This window comes from Lissotriton vulgaris, chromosome 1_1 (assembly GCF_964263255.1).
Source record: "Lissotriton vulgaris chromosome 1_1, aLisVul1.2, whole genome shotgun sequence".
Classification (NCBI taxonomy): Eukaryota; Metazoa; Chordata; class Amphibia; order Caudata; family Salamandridae; genus Lissotriton; species Lissotriton vulgaris.
Genome location: NC_141685.1, coordinates 539,951,703 through 539,965,523, shown reverse-complemented (window position 1 = coordinate 539,965,523; position 13,821 = coordinate 539,951,703). Strand labels below are relative to the sequence as shown.

Genomic DNA, 13,821 nt, shown 5'->3' with positions numbered 1-13,821 from the left:
AGAAGAGCCCTGAGAGCCATTGGTTTGAATGGATCTGTTGGAGCCTCTGGATAGAGACCTAACTCGTCCATTCCCCACGTTAAGCTGGCCTGAGAGGGGCCCCAGGGGTCTCCTAGTACCATTCTCATGCCTGCTTAAGTTGTCCCTAGTTAGCTGGCTAACTACTTCTGGACCTTTGTCTGCCTCATCCTCAGATGGCTCTAGATCCTCATCCTCCTCTTCACCTTCTGCAGAGAGATGGATAAGGTTAGGGTCACCTGTGGTTCCCTCAAGGGGAGGCATGTTCCCATCTGGATTAGAAGGGTCTGGGTTACCAGCCCTCCTGGCATCATAAGTCTCTAAGAGACCAATCGGGAATGGGATTGTAGGGTTAGAACCCTGTTTTAGCTTCCTGGAGGTACACACTTGTCTCATCTCCTGGAAGCTAAGAGCAGCATATCTGGAAGTGACCTGTGGAAGGTCCACTGACACAAGGGGACACTCAGAGTTTCCTCCGTTGTCTGACATGCTGATTCTAGTGTGGTGTAAGTGATGCACCTACCTACACTATATGTTTGCCTACTGATCCCTTGCTAAGAGTTGTAGCCAAGGTGTGCTAAGCCTTGAGGAGCTACAACAGCTGGTTCAGTAGAACTCAGAGTATTCTAAGCTAAGTTATATGTACCTGGAGTACTTATGTGATCTTTCACAAGATATTCTTAGGATACGTGTGGTAAAACAGCAAGCTCAAATCCCAACCGCTGCTCACCAATGTGAGAAGTTGGCCTGATATGCAGTGTTCACTATTCTAGTGATCACTATGTATCAGTCCAAACAACCCTTATGGTGATTGGTTGTAAGTCAACCTTGTAGACCAGCTATCCTAGTAGCGTGGATACGAGCAGTCTTTGGGCTAAACTCTAGAGGGCGTGTTAAGCCAGCTGTTATACCATCACATATACCCCTTGAACACCAAGTGAAAGGACACCACACAAGTGTTATGAAAATAAACAGTGTATTTATTAGAATCACAACAGCCCTGTACTCTTTATGAGGACAGGGTACTAAGCACACAACAAAAACTCTTATGAAAATACTTCAAGTTGCACAATTTACACAAATGCCCGAGGGGCACGGAAAACCATATACTATGGAAGTGGAATGCGAAATTACTAGCAGGTAAGTACTGGACTAATAGGCTTTGGAATCGCTAGGACTACGTTACTGAACATTCTGATTGCTAGTAGGAGGCCTAGGGGACTCGGGTGCAGAGTGTGCACTCTCACGCGGGATGCGGGACAAAGTCTATGGCAGCTAGTAAAGACAAAGTTAGTGTTCTCGGGCGAACCCGATAAGGTAGATCGAAAACGACAGTGGATCCTGACCCTTGGATAGTGAGGCTATGCTGGGGCACCGAAATGCCGAGTTTACCTAGCCCAGGGGCTGCAGCTGCATATGTCTCAAAAGACGTCGGGAATCCTCGTAGACGAACCAGGAGCCTGAAGAAAGAAGTTGCTGGCAGGCGACCAGTGAAGATAGTTCGAGTGATCCAAGCCTGGATCGAAGATGGATGACACCTGAAAGCAGAGGGGACCAAGTTCGTGACTACTAGCCAGTAGTCAGGTGGCACCAGGAGGGCACCGGATGGTAGTCACCTCGACTAGGTGAGTGGGCGACGCTGTGCTCTGCAGTTCTCACGGACCAGGAGGCGTTGTCGGCAACCAGGATGGAGGTGCGAGCTGTCCCACGATGGATGATGCTGTCGACGTCGCTGGACCCAGAATTGGGGCAACAAGTCTTGGCAAATTCAAGCCCACGCGGTGGACTCAAAATGACGTCTGGAGTGGACCAGGAGGGTCCGCGGTGCTCCTCTTTTGGAAGGGAGCAAGGGCCAGTCTGGAGCAACCAGACCAGCAGCGGTGATGTCGTCGGGCGTCGTTAGGAAGGCCACAAGCCAGCGGGCTAGTGGCCAAACAACGCGGTGAGCAGCAAAAAGCAGAAGGGCCCCACGCAGATCTCGTGGATGCTGGGAGGCTGGACTTCGGTGCTGGAGCGGCTCAGGGTCGGGGCTTCTCGGACCCCAAAGCACTCACCAGAGGATCCCTCGGCGGTCGTGCTGGATAGAAGTCGTGCAGTTCTGATGATGGCCGGTCCCTCGAGGTCTCGTCGCACCTACGGTTCTCAGCTTAGCTGTAGAGGTAGGTAGAGGTCAGAGGTGCCAGGGAAGCCGGGTCTCGTCGTGCTGGTCGGTCGGATTCCTGAGGAAGGATGTGCAGCAAACCGCAGAGTTCTTAGATGGTGTCTGCGGATGCAGGGTGACTACTCCTTAGTCACAAGGGAGAAATCTTGAGAAGAAGTTGAGAGTTCCTTTCGTAGAAAGTAGTTTCAGGATTCAAAGATGATCTAATTTGGAAGGGTCCCCGCTCCTGCCTTTATCCTAAAGAAAGGGGTGGGTACGCGACTAGGTCCTGCCCTAGGGGTGGGACCAGGAAGGGGGTTAGTTACACCCCTCTCCCATGCCGGACTTTCCCCAGGCCAGGGGCTGGTGTGCCCCTGGAACTGGTTCTAGCCGGCAGATGCGTAGTAAGCACCGGGGTGCCACTCTGCAGTCACCTTCCTGTAAAGCCCTGCCTACCCAGGATACACAAAACCCTGTCTGGGATGGTGCTAGCACCGCCCCTGACAGGAAACCCTTTGTCCAAGCTCTCCTCGCTGGAAGGACTCCCAGCAGCAGGAGGTCAGACTCGTGTCTGTGGTGGCAGCATCCATTTTGTGGAGCTGAGGCTTCAGTTAACTTTAACCGGGGTTCACAGTTACATACATGTCGTGTCCCTCTAGAAGGGTGGAATGCTAACCCCGTCGCCAGAATTGGCGAAGGGTTAGTATTCCAATTCGTATGACACCTTACTCGACATGTTTTGATAAAGCAATACCAGAGATAGCATTTAACCGTGAGGATTATAATGCACTTAAGAGTATATGGTATGCGTTATCATGGAACAGCTATTAGGACTTGGTTCCGCAAGCTGCAAACGGGCTCAGCTCATGCCAGAGCCCCATTTCACACGATTCCAAGCACTCTGCCTTCAGGATTGTCAAGGCCTGCCATGGGAGTGACTGATAGGAATCTGTGTGTCCATTTTTAGGGTTAGATATAGGTATACTATATCTAAAGCAAAGGGTGATTACACCACCTTGCCCCAGCTGTCGTGCAACCAGTTGTGTCAGATTTAGATGGCCACCCAGGGGTGGCATAATACATGCTTCAGCCCCTGGTAGGCCCTGGGTACACCTATGCCCTGAGTTACAGGGTCTGATAAGGTGCCCCAGTCCCAATTGGATAATTCACCTAAGGTACACATGTCAATTTAGTGAGAGAACAGCTAGGCTGTGGGCCTGATTGGCAGGCCCACAGCCAGGGAAAGTCGTAAACCAGTGAAACAAAAGCAAAACATCTGGGTGATCATAGGATTGCAGACCCTACTCTCCTACAATCTCCTCATATATTCCCGTTCTTCCATTCTGTCTACTCTGGATGAAACAGTAAAAGGACTGGAATGACTGGGCAGATCAACAATGGAATGTTATTGCTGGGAATCGGATTAGACTCTCCTTGATAGAATATTCTGCCTCACAAATGTTATTCTTATTTTTGGTTCATAACTTCACTTGGGACACACTACACAACTGTAAATATATTTTTTGCTACACGTGTAAAACTTTTTTACTATAATTTAAATCTCAATATAAATATTGAAAAACTGAAGCAGTGTGTCTGAGTCTCTTTCTATCTGACATCTCACTTAAATCCCTGCATATACATGCGGATTTCGCCTTTTCTTCCAAAATTATTATTAAGTATCTTTCCCACAGGAGCCACTGTTTTTCTTAAAATACTGACGGCGATGTGTGGCAGCTGCGAGGGTGAGCCACGCCGAAGCGGGGCGCTCTTGAGGCCCTACTACGCTCTCTCCTGACCCCCCATGTGGCTGGCTGACTTTAACACTGGGTTAGAGGGGTGTACCCGGCATCCTGGACTCTGCTGCACCCCGACGACCTCCTGTGCTGGGCTCGCCTCCTTAGCGCACTGATGCGTGGCTAGTGGAGTCTGGATGCCTCGGGGCTCCTAAGGGCTGCAGTGGCTGCCATTTTGCAGATTGCGCCCGAGACCTGTGGAGGACTGCGGCCTTGGGTTCCATTGGACGGAGGTGTGCGGCGATTGGTCAGGTGAGCATCAAAGGGGCGGAGCTCTCTGCAGCATTAGTGTTCTCCCTTCTGCCCCCATCCCAAAGGCCCTCCCACCCCCCAGGCTGGCTTACATTGCAATGGATCCTCAGTGGGCTCCCATGCTATGTTTGCCTCCTTGGCACCACGCCTCTGCGGGCCCTTGCCCTGAACGCTGTCCCCTCGCGGGTGCTGATGTCCCCCGCTGGAGTATCGGGATCCCGTCTCTCCCTGCCTGCGCCGGAGTAGAGGTGGGTGCAGATCGGGGACTGAGGCCTGAAGTTAGCTGCCCTCCCGCTGAGGCCTCAACCTGTGGTTTGCATTCAGCAGGCCTTCTCTGCACTATGCTGTCCCTCGCCCCCGTGCATCAACTCGCATATGCGGCCAGACACCCCCGCTATAGCACCTGGCACGATCACAGTTCAGCCTGGTGGCGGACGCTCCTGGGGCGACTCGACTTCCCTGCTGGGAGATAGGACGAGGGGGCTATAGACAACTTTGGTGGTGCAGACGCGCTGACTTCCCACCCATAGACAATACCTTGGGAGACGGCGCTGCATAACGGCAGCTCCCTGAGCGAGTCGAAACATCCGCATACGGGGGTGCCGATTGGTGCTGAAGGCGCAGACATCGTGGCATTCACAGCGCAGCTCCTGCAGGCGGTGAGTTGGGACGACGATGCTTCTCCACCTGCCTTGGATTGGCCCCACAGAGCCCGAGGGGGGGCCCCTGCAGGCATAGTGGTCCGGACATCCTCACCAGGGTGCACTTCTACACTGAGAAGGAGACGATCATGCAGGCAGTGCACAACAAGGCAGAGATCAAATTCCAGGGGCACGTAATCCAGCTCTACCAGGACCTCTCCTCCGTCACGCTCCATGAGAGACATGATTTTAAGCCTGTCATGGACAAACTTCGAATGCAGGGCGTCCGCTACAAGTGGGCCCAGCCCTTTGCGCTCATATTTCATTGGGAGGGCAGGCATCGATCCCTGCACTTACTAGCTGAGGCCAAGGCCCTATTGGATATAGCGGATGAGCACCAGAAGAGTGGTGGCCCCTCTCCTGCAAATCATGATTTCAAGCCCCGGTGGACCACGGTTCCGCTGCGACGCCCCACCAAACAACTCTCTGGCCTCTCATCTCAGGAGGAAAGGAAATATGTTATTGAACACTTGCGTGGCCTCAGTGGGGGCCTCTCCCCAGCACTCTTCACCACAGGCTCTCTCTAATGTTGTGCCGCTACTAAATGTTGTGACTCTCCAAAGGGACAACCAGCACTTCATTCTGTGTGCCAGCAGCACCCTCCCACAATCCTGTTGCCTCGCATACGCTCCTCTGGACTTCGGGAGTGGTGCGCACTGATGGTCTCTCGCCCCTGCTGAGCAGCTCTCTGATGGGCCCTTGGAATGTGCGGTTCCTACCCTGGCGATGTTGCCTGTGACCTGGATGGTCCTCCTCTCCAACCCTGCTTCTATGGAGGGTGACTCCTCTAGCGGGACCCAAGCACCTCTGGGCCTGTCTCCGCCATGGAACGGGACTTGTTGGTCTCTGTTGGCCCGTTATTGTGCTGTTCTTTTTGCTACCTATACAGGTCATCCGGGATGCATCTTCTATTTTTGATCCTGAGACACGCGTAGGTGTAATGGGAGGGGGAACCTCGGAAGATGCCTGTGCTCCTCCTTCTACAGGGGGAGACACATCTTGGGGATAATATAGAGGGAGATGACAACACCTAACACCCTGCTGCCGAACTCCCCTAATAAGCGTAGGCAAATCTGGCGATACATTCTACATCACAACCCTGACGTAGTGCTCTTACAGGAGACCCACTTGATGAAGGTAGATGTGCATCATATGGCGCATCCGAAATATCCCCTGCAGTACTGGGCATACACAGACTTCAAGACTGTGGGGGTGGGGCTTATTTGCAAGGCCGGATACTGCACATCTGTCTCAAATGTCACCCGGGGTGGGGAGGGCCGCTACTTGCGAATGCAGCTCATGCGGGGACGAAGACAGCTGACGCCCCTTAATGTTTACACCACTAATGCCTCCCAAAACACCTGTCTCCGGCACATACTCTCTGACTAGCTTAAGGGCGTTAAAGGGGGTGTGGCAGTGTGTGGGGACTTTAATCTGGCCTTGCACCCTGCCTTGGACCGGAGTAATGCAACATATCAGGGTGTGGGGACAATGTCGGCGCACCTTAAGAGGGATATCGAGAGCTGGGGCTTTGTGGACGCCTGGCGGCACAAACACCCTGATGTTAGGGGTTATTCCCATTACTCACATGTGCACACGTCCTACTCCCGCATTGACTATGCTTTGTTTACGCCTTTCCTCCTCACCTGCTTACACGCCTCGGAGCTCTCTGACATTTCTATCTCTGAACATGCGCACTTAGAACTCACTCGGGAGGAACGGCCCGCGTGCTCGGCTGGCCCGCCCTGTTGGTGCCAGCCCCCCCCCCCCCCCCCCCAGCTGCTGCGAGACCCGGTGGATGTGGAGGAGATCCGGAAGGGTATTATAGAGTATTTTCTGCTAAACGCTTCCCTTGCGATTTACCTGCACACCTTGTGGGACGGGTTCAAAGCTTCAATCTGGGGTATCATTACCGCTCTCGCCATTGCTAGAGGGCGCAAGGCGAAGCTAGTAGAATCTAAACTCACTGCACAGATTAAACTATTGGAGTGCACAGACAAGGAAGCCCCCACACGTCATACCAAATGGCCACTTGTGCTGCTGTGGGGCCAACTGCGCACATACCGCATGGGCAAGGCCGAACGTGGTCTGCTGTCCCTGTGGCATAAGTACTATGATGGGAGGGGGATAAGGTAGGCAGGCTCCTAGCAGGTAAACTGTGACAGCATCAGGTGAAGGCCCATATGGCTAATATCCAGACAGGTGTTTCCACATGGGCGACTGCCGAAAAGGATAAGGGGGAAGCTTTCCTGACCTATTACCAGCAACTCTACTTTCGGGAAGACCCTTCTCCCACGCGCTTACACTCCTACTTAGCTGCTTGCCACTGGGATCCCTTGTCCAAGCATCACACCACCCTCCTTGATAGTCCCATCACTCTGGAGTAACTAGGCACAGCTCTTAAACATCTCCCCCTTGGCAAGGCCCCAGGGCCAGATGTGCTGGCTGTGCACTTGTTCTGTGTTTTCCTCACAGCTTCAGGACCACCTCCTGAAGGTTTTTACTTCCTGCACAGATAGCACGGGCGTCCCCCCCACTATGGCCATGGTGGATATTGTTCGCCCTTAATATTAATATCACAGCCCCGGCAGCTAGCATACTGCAAGGGCTGACTCCCTTCCGGTGGACGGAAACCTTCAGTACATTCTTGGGACTCCAGCTTGACTCAACTGGGCGATCTTGCGCTATTCCGTACAGGCCAACCATCAGAGATGGAAGCCCCTTTGTATTTTGTGGCTGGGGCGCATGAATGTCCTTAAGATTAATATTTTACTGCAGGTTCTCTGCCTATTCCAAACGCTCCTGACTCCGATCCCGCAAGCGGACATTCAGTGCCTCCAAGCTGATCTGTGTGCTTTTGTGTGGAATGGAAGGCGCTCGCAGGTGGCTAGTTCTCGTCTGATGCTTCTGCGTGACAGGGGAGGCCTGGCTTGTCCAAATCTTCAGGAATATACTATTGGGCAGCTAATCTGAGTTACATCTCCGAGTGGGTTGCACAAGAAAGTGAAAAGCATTGGTTTCACATGGACCGGGCGGTGGCATGCCGGCCATCGTGGGAACTTGCTTGACTGCCTAAGCATGCACACCCTCGGAGTGCATATGTCCCAGTGCTGACCAAGACAGTTCTCAATATATGGGACAAACTAGCAGTCAAAAGGGGCCTGACCACATTCCCGTCTCACATACTCCTATTGCACGCAACTCTGAGTTTCGCCCAGGCTTACCAAAGCAGGCGCTCCGCGTGTGGAACGTCGAAGGATCGGCGCCTTATTCACAGGGGGCGTCCTCAAGCCCTTTGACGAATGCAAACCTGACTTTGCGCTACCACACATGGCCTTTATCTATATATGCAACTGCGCCATAGGCTTTTCTGCTCCGAGGTATATGCAGCGGCGACGCGTCCCTTCACCCTGTTCGAAATATTCGTAAGAGCCTTTGAGGACTCCAAAGGCCTCATATCCAAGATATACTGTGTGTTACAACAGTCAACCCCACCGCGCCCCCATACTTATCAGACTGCATGGCAGGCAGCTACTCCGGAACGACTCACTCCCAAACAGTTGGAAAAGCGGTGGCAAGATATCCCTAAAACCTACCGCAGCCTTGCCTCGCTTGAAACCGCCTACCAGCTGATGCTCCAATGGTAGTATATGCCCTACCAACTGGCCACCATGTATCATTCCGTCTCCAACATATGCTGGAGATGTGGGGCGGCGGAAGGCACTCTATCCCATCTGGTGGTCCTGTCGCGTGATAGCTACCTTCTGGAAGGAAGTTCTGAGCCACTTCAAAGGGGTGGTGGGCTACCCGATCCCCCCCATTGCAACATGTGGTGATCCTGGGCATCCATCCCCCCAATCTAGTGGCAATGACTGGGGCGGATTGGGCTCTCATAAGCCATCTACTTTTGGCAGCGCGCCAACTCATAGCTTGCGCATGGAAGCAGATCTCGGGCCCCATCCATAGCTCAGTGGTTTGTTCGTGTGTGGCATGAACTGGCCATGGGGAAGCTCTCACACAATATAGTGAATACTGAAAAGAAATTTCAGCGCGTCTGGCAACCTTTGCTCTCTTATCTCATGCGCATTGAATTCACTTGCTTTAGCCCCCCGAAGCTCAGAGCCTTGCAACTCTTCCCATGCGACTGAACGATGCTTGAACCCCAGCTTGATGATAGCCCGGCTGTAATGGGATTGCTAGCTAATCTCCCCACTGTCGTCGCTCCCCCTCGCTCCCCCTGCGTTGTCTGCGACGCCCAAACACCACCTGGCATGTCATGACCTATACGGTTATTGTTACTTTCCTATTGTTGTTCTCTCATAAGCCATCTACTTTTGGCAGCGCGCCAACTCATAGCTTGCGCATGGAAGCAGATCTCGGGCCCCATCCATAGCTCAGTGGTTTGTTCGTGTGTGGCATGCACTGGCCATGGGGAAGCTCTCACACAATATAGTGAATACTGAAAAGAAATTTCAGCGCGTCTGGCAACCTTTGCTCTCTTATCTCATGCGCATTGAATTCACTTGCTTTAGCCCCCCGAAGCTCAGAGCCTTGCAACTCTTCCCATGCGACTGAACGATGCTTGAACCCCAGCTTGATGATAGCCCGGCTGTAATGGGATTGCTAGCTAATCTCCCCACTGTCGTCGGTCCCCCTCGCTCCCCCTGCGTTGTCTGCGACACCCAAACACCACCTGGCATGTCATGACCTGTACGGTTATTGTTGCTTTCCTATTGTTGTTCTCCTTTTTCTATTATAGCTGCCATGGTAGAGTCCTCCCCGGCATGCATGTACATTTAGCCTACTGGGCAAAGCGGAAGTTTGGAACCATTATGGGTTGCCTGCCGTTGGCTGGCCCAAAGGGGCAATATCCACACTTACTGATACCACACACTAGTTGTCAGCCTGGAGCCTCAGACTCTCAACCTAACCAGCAAATGTTGCCACTAGATGGTTCTCAATCACTTATGACTTTGGGCTTTTCCACATCTCAATCAATCCTTGCTGCAATGTTACATTTGACGCAGGCGGCCCGAAGTGGTTGTAGGCGACTTGCTGTGTACTTGTTTACGGCTATGCTTGCTATTTCATCACACTGCCGGCCCGAGCAGGGTTGTAGGCACTATGCCGGGTTCGACAGTATTTACCAGCAATAAAGGTTTTTGAAATTAAAAATTAATGATGCTTTGAAAGTGGTGCATCTAAATGAATCCGCCCCAGGTAGAGTTAATTTGTGGGTACATTGACTCCGTAGGGAAATACAGGTCTATCTGAATCCTAGCCAAATGAAAGGTTTGCCAGACAATTATGTTCTTTTCATTAGCACAAACCACCTACTATAATCACTATGGAGCAATAGTTTTGCAAACCAATTATGGGAATTACCCCTTTACATCTTGGTATAAAGCATAACTTCCCACATTTCCGTTCTCTTTACATTAGTTGCAGGCTCAGGATAACCAAGTTGGACATGACCAGCCCCCCCCCCCCCTATTATCTGTGTTACATAAATATGATACTCCAATCTTTCTGGTTTCTCAAAGCCCCATCTCATGAGGCGGCCCAACATCCCTGACTTACTTTTTCAGAGGAGATTGGAAACCATTGATAGATTACAGCTGCACTCTGTACACATGTATCAACATCCAATCTAACATAAGGGTTTGGCAGGAGTGTCGGTGATCTTAAAGCATCTTAGATCGTGGTTTTCTTTCTTTTGAGATTGGAGGATATTTCCTTCTCCCTTTGGAATACTGAGGTTGCATAGCAGGCCTCTCCCCCATAGTAAACAAGAATCAATAACATCGCTCTATTTAAATGTATTTTTCTGGTATTTGGCCCATTGCAGGAGTGCCATTTCTCGACAGACTCAAATTCATATACTTTTTTTAACATTTGAAAACAAATCATATGGGCCGCTTTCTGCTCCGCCTTGTGATTTAGTGTACATATGTCCCTTAATAATTTTGTAAATTATTGGGCTATCACCTCATTGCCTTAGCAGGGGCTTCTACTATTTTTATTTTACTTGGTAAGCTTCTTCATCCAGACATAAAGCACAGTTTGCCATGCTATTCCAATATATGTACGCTTGAAGCTTGGCGTGGAATTATGCAATTTTCTGAGGGTTTTTGTTTGTTTCTGCATGACAGTGAGTTTTAATACATTAGGAATTGGATGGCGGTTAATGTACGAGTAAAAGGAAACCACTCTGGGAGTTCTCATCCCTAGACTTCTCCTGTTCCCAACACTATCAATCATCCATTTTAAGTCCACAGGGTATGATTGTTGCCTATTGTCACTGTGGCTAAGTGAGGTAGGGGCATAGGAGAACATGTGCATATCAACAGTAATATGTGCTGTGGCCTCTGTTTTTTTCAGTTACAATCATCTCAGAGAAGTAGTTTCGATTCCTGCTCGTACGTGAGAATTCCCCTGAGTTTATAGTAATTGAATTCCTGACTACTAAGATTACTAGAATTCTCATTGCATTAACTTTACCTACTTTTGCTAAAATGCATCACTTGATGTTTTCATATACATTCCAAATAATATTCTTTTTTTTAGCTGGGGAAGTAATTGAATGCCTGAATATTAAAATTACTAGAATTCTCATCAAATTATCTTTATCTACTTTTGTAAAAATGCATGACTTGACGTTTTCATATTTATTCCAATCAATATTCTTATTTTTTTTTTAGCTGGGGAAGAAACGGTCACAGATTTCAGCTCTTGAAACTCAATTGGATGCAAAGACTAGTTTATGTTCATCTCTTTCTGAAAGGAACGCCGAATTAGAAGATGAGCTTTTGGTAATATGTTTTCCTTCTAGCAAACCAGGTTTATCGATGCTAATAAAAGTGCATAGATCTACCTCCTGTATCTAGGATCTAAACATCTAAAACTTTGCATGCAAGGAACATTGATTTGGAAGAGGGATGTAGAGACGCCTTGATGTTCCTTTCAGGTGCTAATAATCCAACAGCTCTCGATGCCTCTTGAAGCATTGCCCTGTTGAATTGCAGGTGTATTGCAAAAACAGCTTTAGGATGGGTTTGCTGCCAAACATAGCATGATCAGTGAAATTCATCAGTTATAGTTACCTGAGCCAACTATAAATTACATCCCTGCAATGCACTGCTTATGAGCTCATATATTACATCACTAGTGACATGGTCAGTAACATCACTGATGACATCTCAAATGGAATGGCATCACTCATGATATCATTCCGTAAGTTGGTTTCGTAAATTTACTTAAAGATATATACTAAGGTACAGCATAAGTTATATTACTATTTTGACTGTACTCTCATTTGAATGGCTGTGTGACTGTATCAGTGTGTGAGTGGGTATCTGAGTGGTTGTATTGGTGTGTGTGTAGGTTTGTGAATGGCTGTATGGATATGTGAGTAGCTGTATGGGTGAGTGAGTGGCTATATTGGCGATTGTGTGGGTGTGAGTGGCTGTATGGGTGAGTGAGTGGGTGTTTGAGTGTGTGTATAGATAAATGAGCGGGTGTGAGTGGCGATATTGGAGAGTGAATGTCTGTTTGAGTAGCTGTAATGGTGAGTGAGTGGGTCTGTGAGTGGTTGTATGAATGTGTGAATGGGTATATAAGTGGTTCTGTGGGTGTGTGAGCGGTTGCATGGGTGAGTGATTGTCAATGGCTGTACGGGTAAGTGAGTGGGTGTGTGAGTAGCTGTATTGGTGAGTGAGTGGCAGTGTGAGTGGCTGCATGGTTAAGTTTGTCGGTGTGTAAGTACCTGCATAGGTGATTGGGTGGCTGTGTGAGATTCTGTATGGGTGATTGAGTGGGTGTGTGAGTGGCTGTAAGGGTGTATGAATGCATGAGTAAGTGTCAGTATGACCGGATATGTGAGTGGCTCTGTTTGTGAGTGAATGGGTGCCTATGTGACTGTATGGTTGAGTTAGTGAGGGGGCGTGGCTTGGATGCCGAGGAGGTCGGCAGCATGAGCCCGGAGCTCGGCGCCCGATCCCGGATAAAATCCTGTTAAATTGTACGAATTCCGACAGCAATCGATCGATCTACTGGCTGAAGGCATCGCTGAGGCATCGGCACCTTGGGTTGGCAGTTATCTGCTGTTAATCACCGTGAACACTGACTTTGAAGAGTGTCTACGGAATGAAATGCCTAGATCTAAGATGGCGGTTCGAGACCTGAACCGGTGATGCCGAGAACAAAGGAGGCTCGATGATCTTCACCTCCGAAGGCTCAGCAGCAACAGCGATCGTTGGGGAGGATGCTCAGGGTCAATAACTGAGGGGTAGGTCATGCCATCCTACTCTCCGCTTTGAGGGGACAGCGACGGCCGAGTGGAAGATTCCTTCAGGGCGTACCCAAGATGGCGGCAGTCCCGAGAAACGAAAGCTGAAGCCTTTGTGAACATACCGGGGTTGCGGAGACCCCAACGACACTGTTCCGGCTGGAGAGGGCTGAATTATCCTCCTGATTACCCAGAAGAGTGGTCCGTGCAGTGCTCTGTGCCCTGAGAGCAACCCGAATTTACAGCTTATACCGACCTGGACGACTATCCGGAACGGCCGGTGCTGAAGCGCAGATAGGCAGCTCGAGAACTGGCCACTAAGTGGAGAAGAAATTGAGCGTGAAGAACAGCCCGACTACCGAGGCCTGCGGCGGCTCGCACCGTTAGCTGTTATTGAAGACGGGATCTGTCTTTGGCCCTGACCTGACGAGGAACCCCCCCACCCATTACCCATAGACCAAACCGAGATGGGGAAGACGAAGGGAAAGGGGTACGGGGCCGCTAGCTCTGAAACGTTGGACAGAGCAGATCAGGGCCACACCGACCTACAGCAAATGCAGGACCGCATTCTGGAAGCTATCTCTGCCACGAAGGACACCCTGCAGCAGGATATTGCCCAGGTGACGA

General features: G+C 50.4%; 1 protein-coding gene across 3 annotated transcripts in view; it reads left to right on the top strand.

Annotated features, from left to right (window-relative positions):
- Positions 1-13,821, top strand: part of CCDC18 (coiled-coil domain containing 18) — a 1,483,839-nt gene that overhangs the window by 561,796 nt on the left and 908,222 nt on the right. For 2 of the 3 annotated variants that reach the window (XM_086953919.1, XM_086953918.1), the window contains one exon: positions 11,609-11,719. The exons of the other annotated variant lie outside the window; for it this stretch is intronic. In XM_086953919.1, the coding sequence (XP_086810045.1) occupies positions 11,609-11,719 (111 nt within the window). The remainder of the gene's footprint in view (positions 1-11,608; positions 11,720-13,821) is intronic. 3 annotated transcript variants of the gene reach the window in all.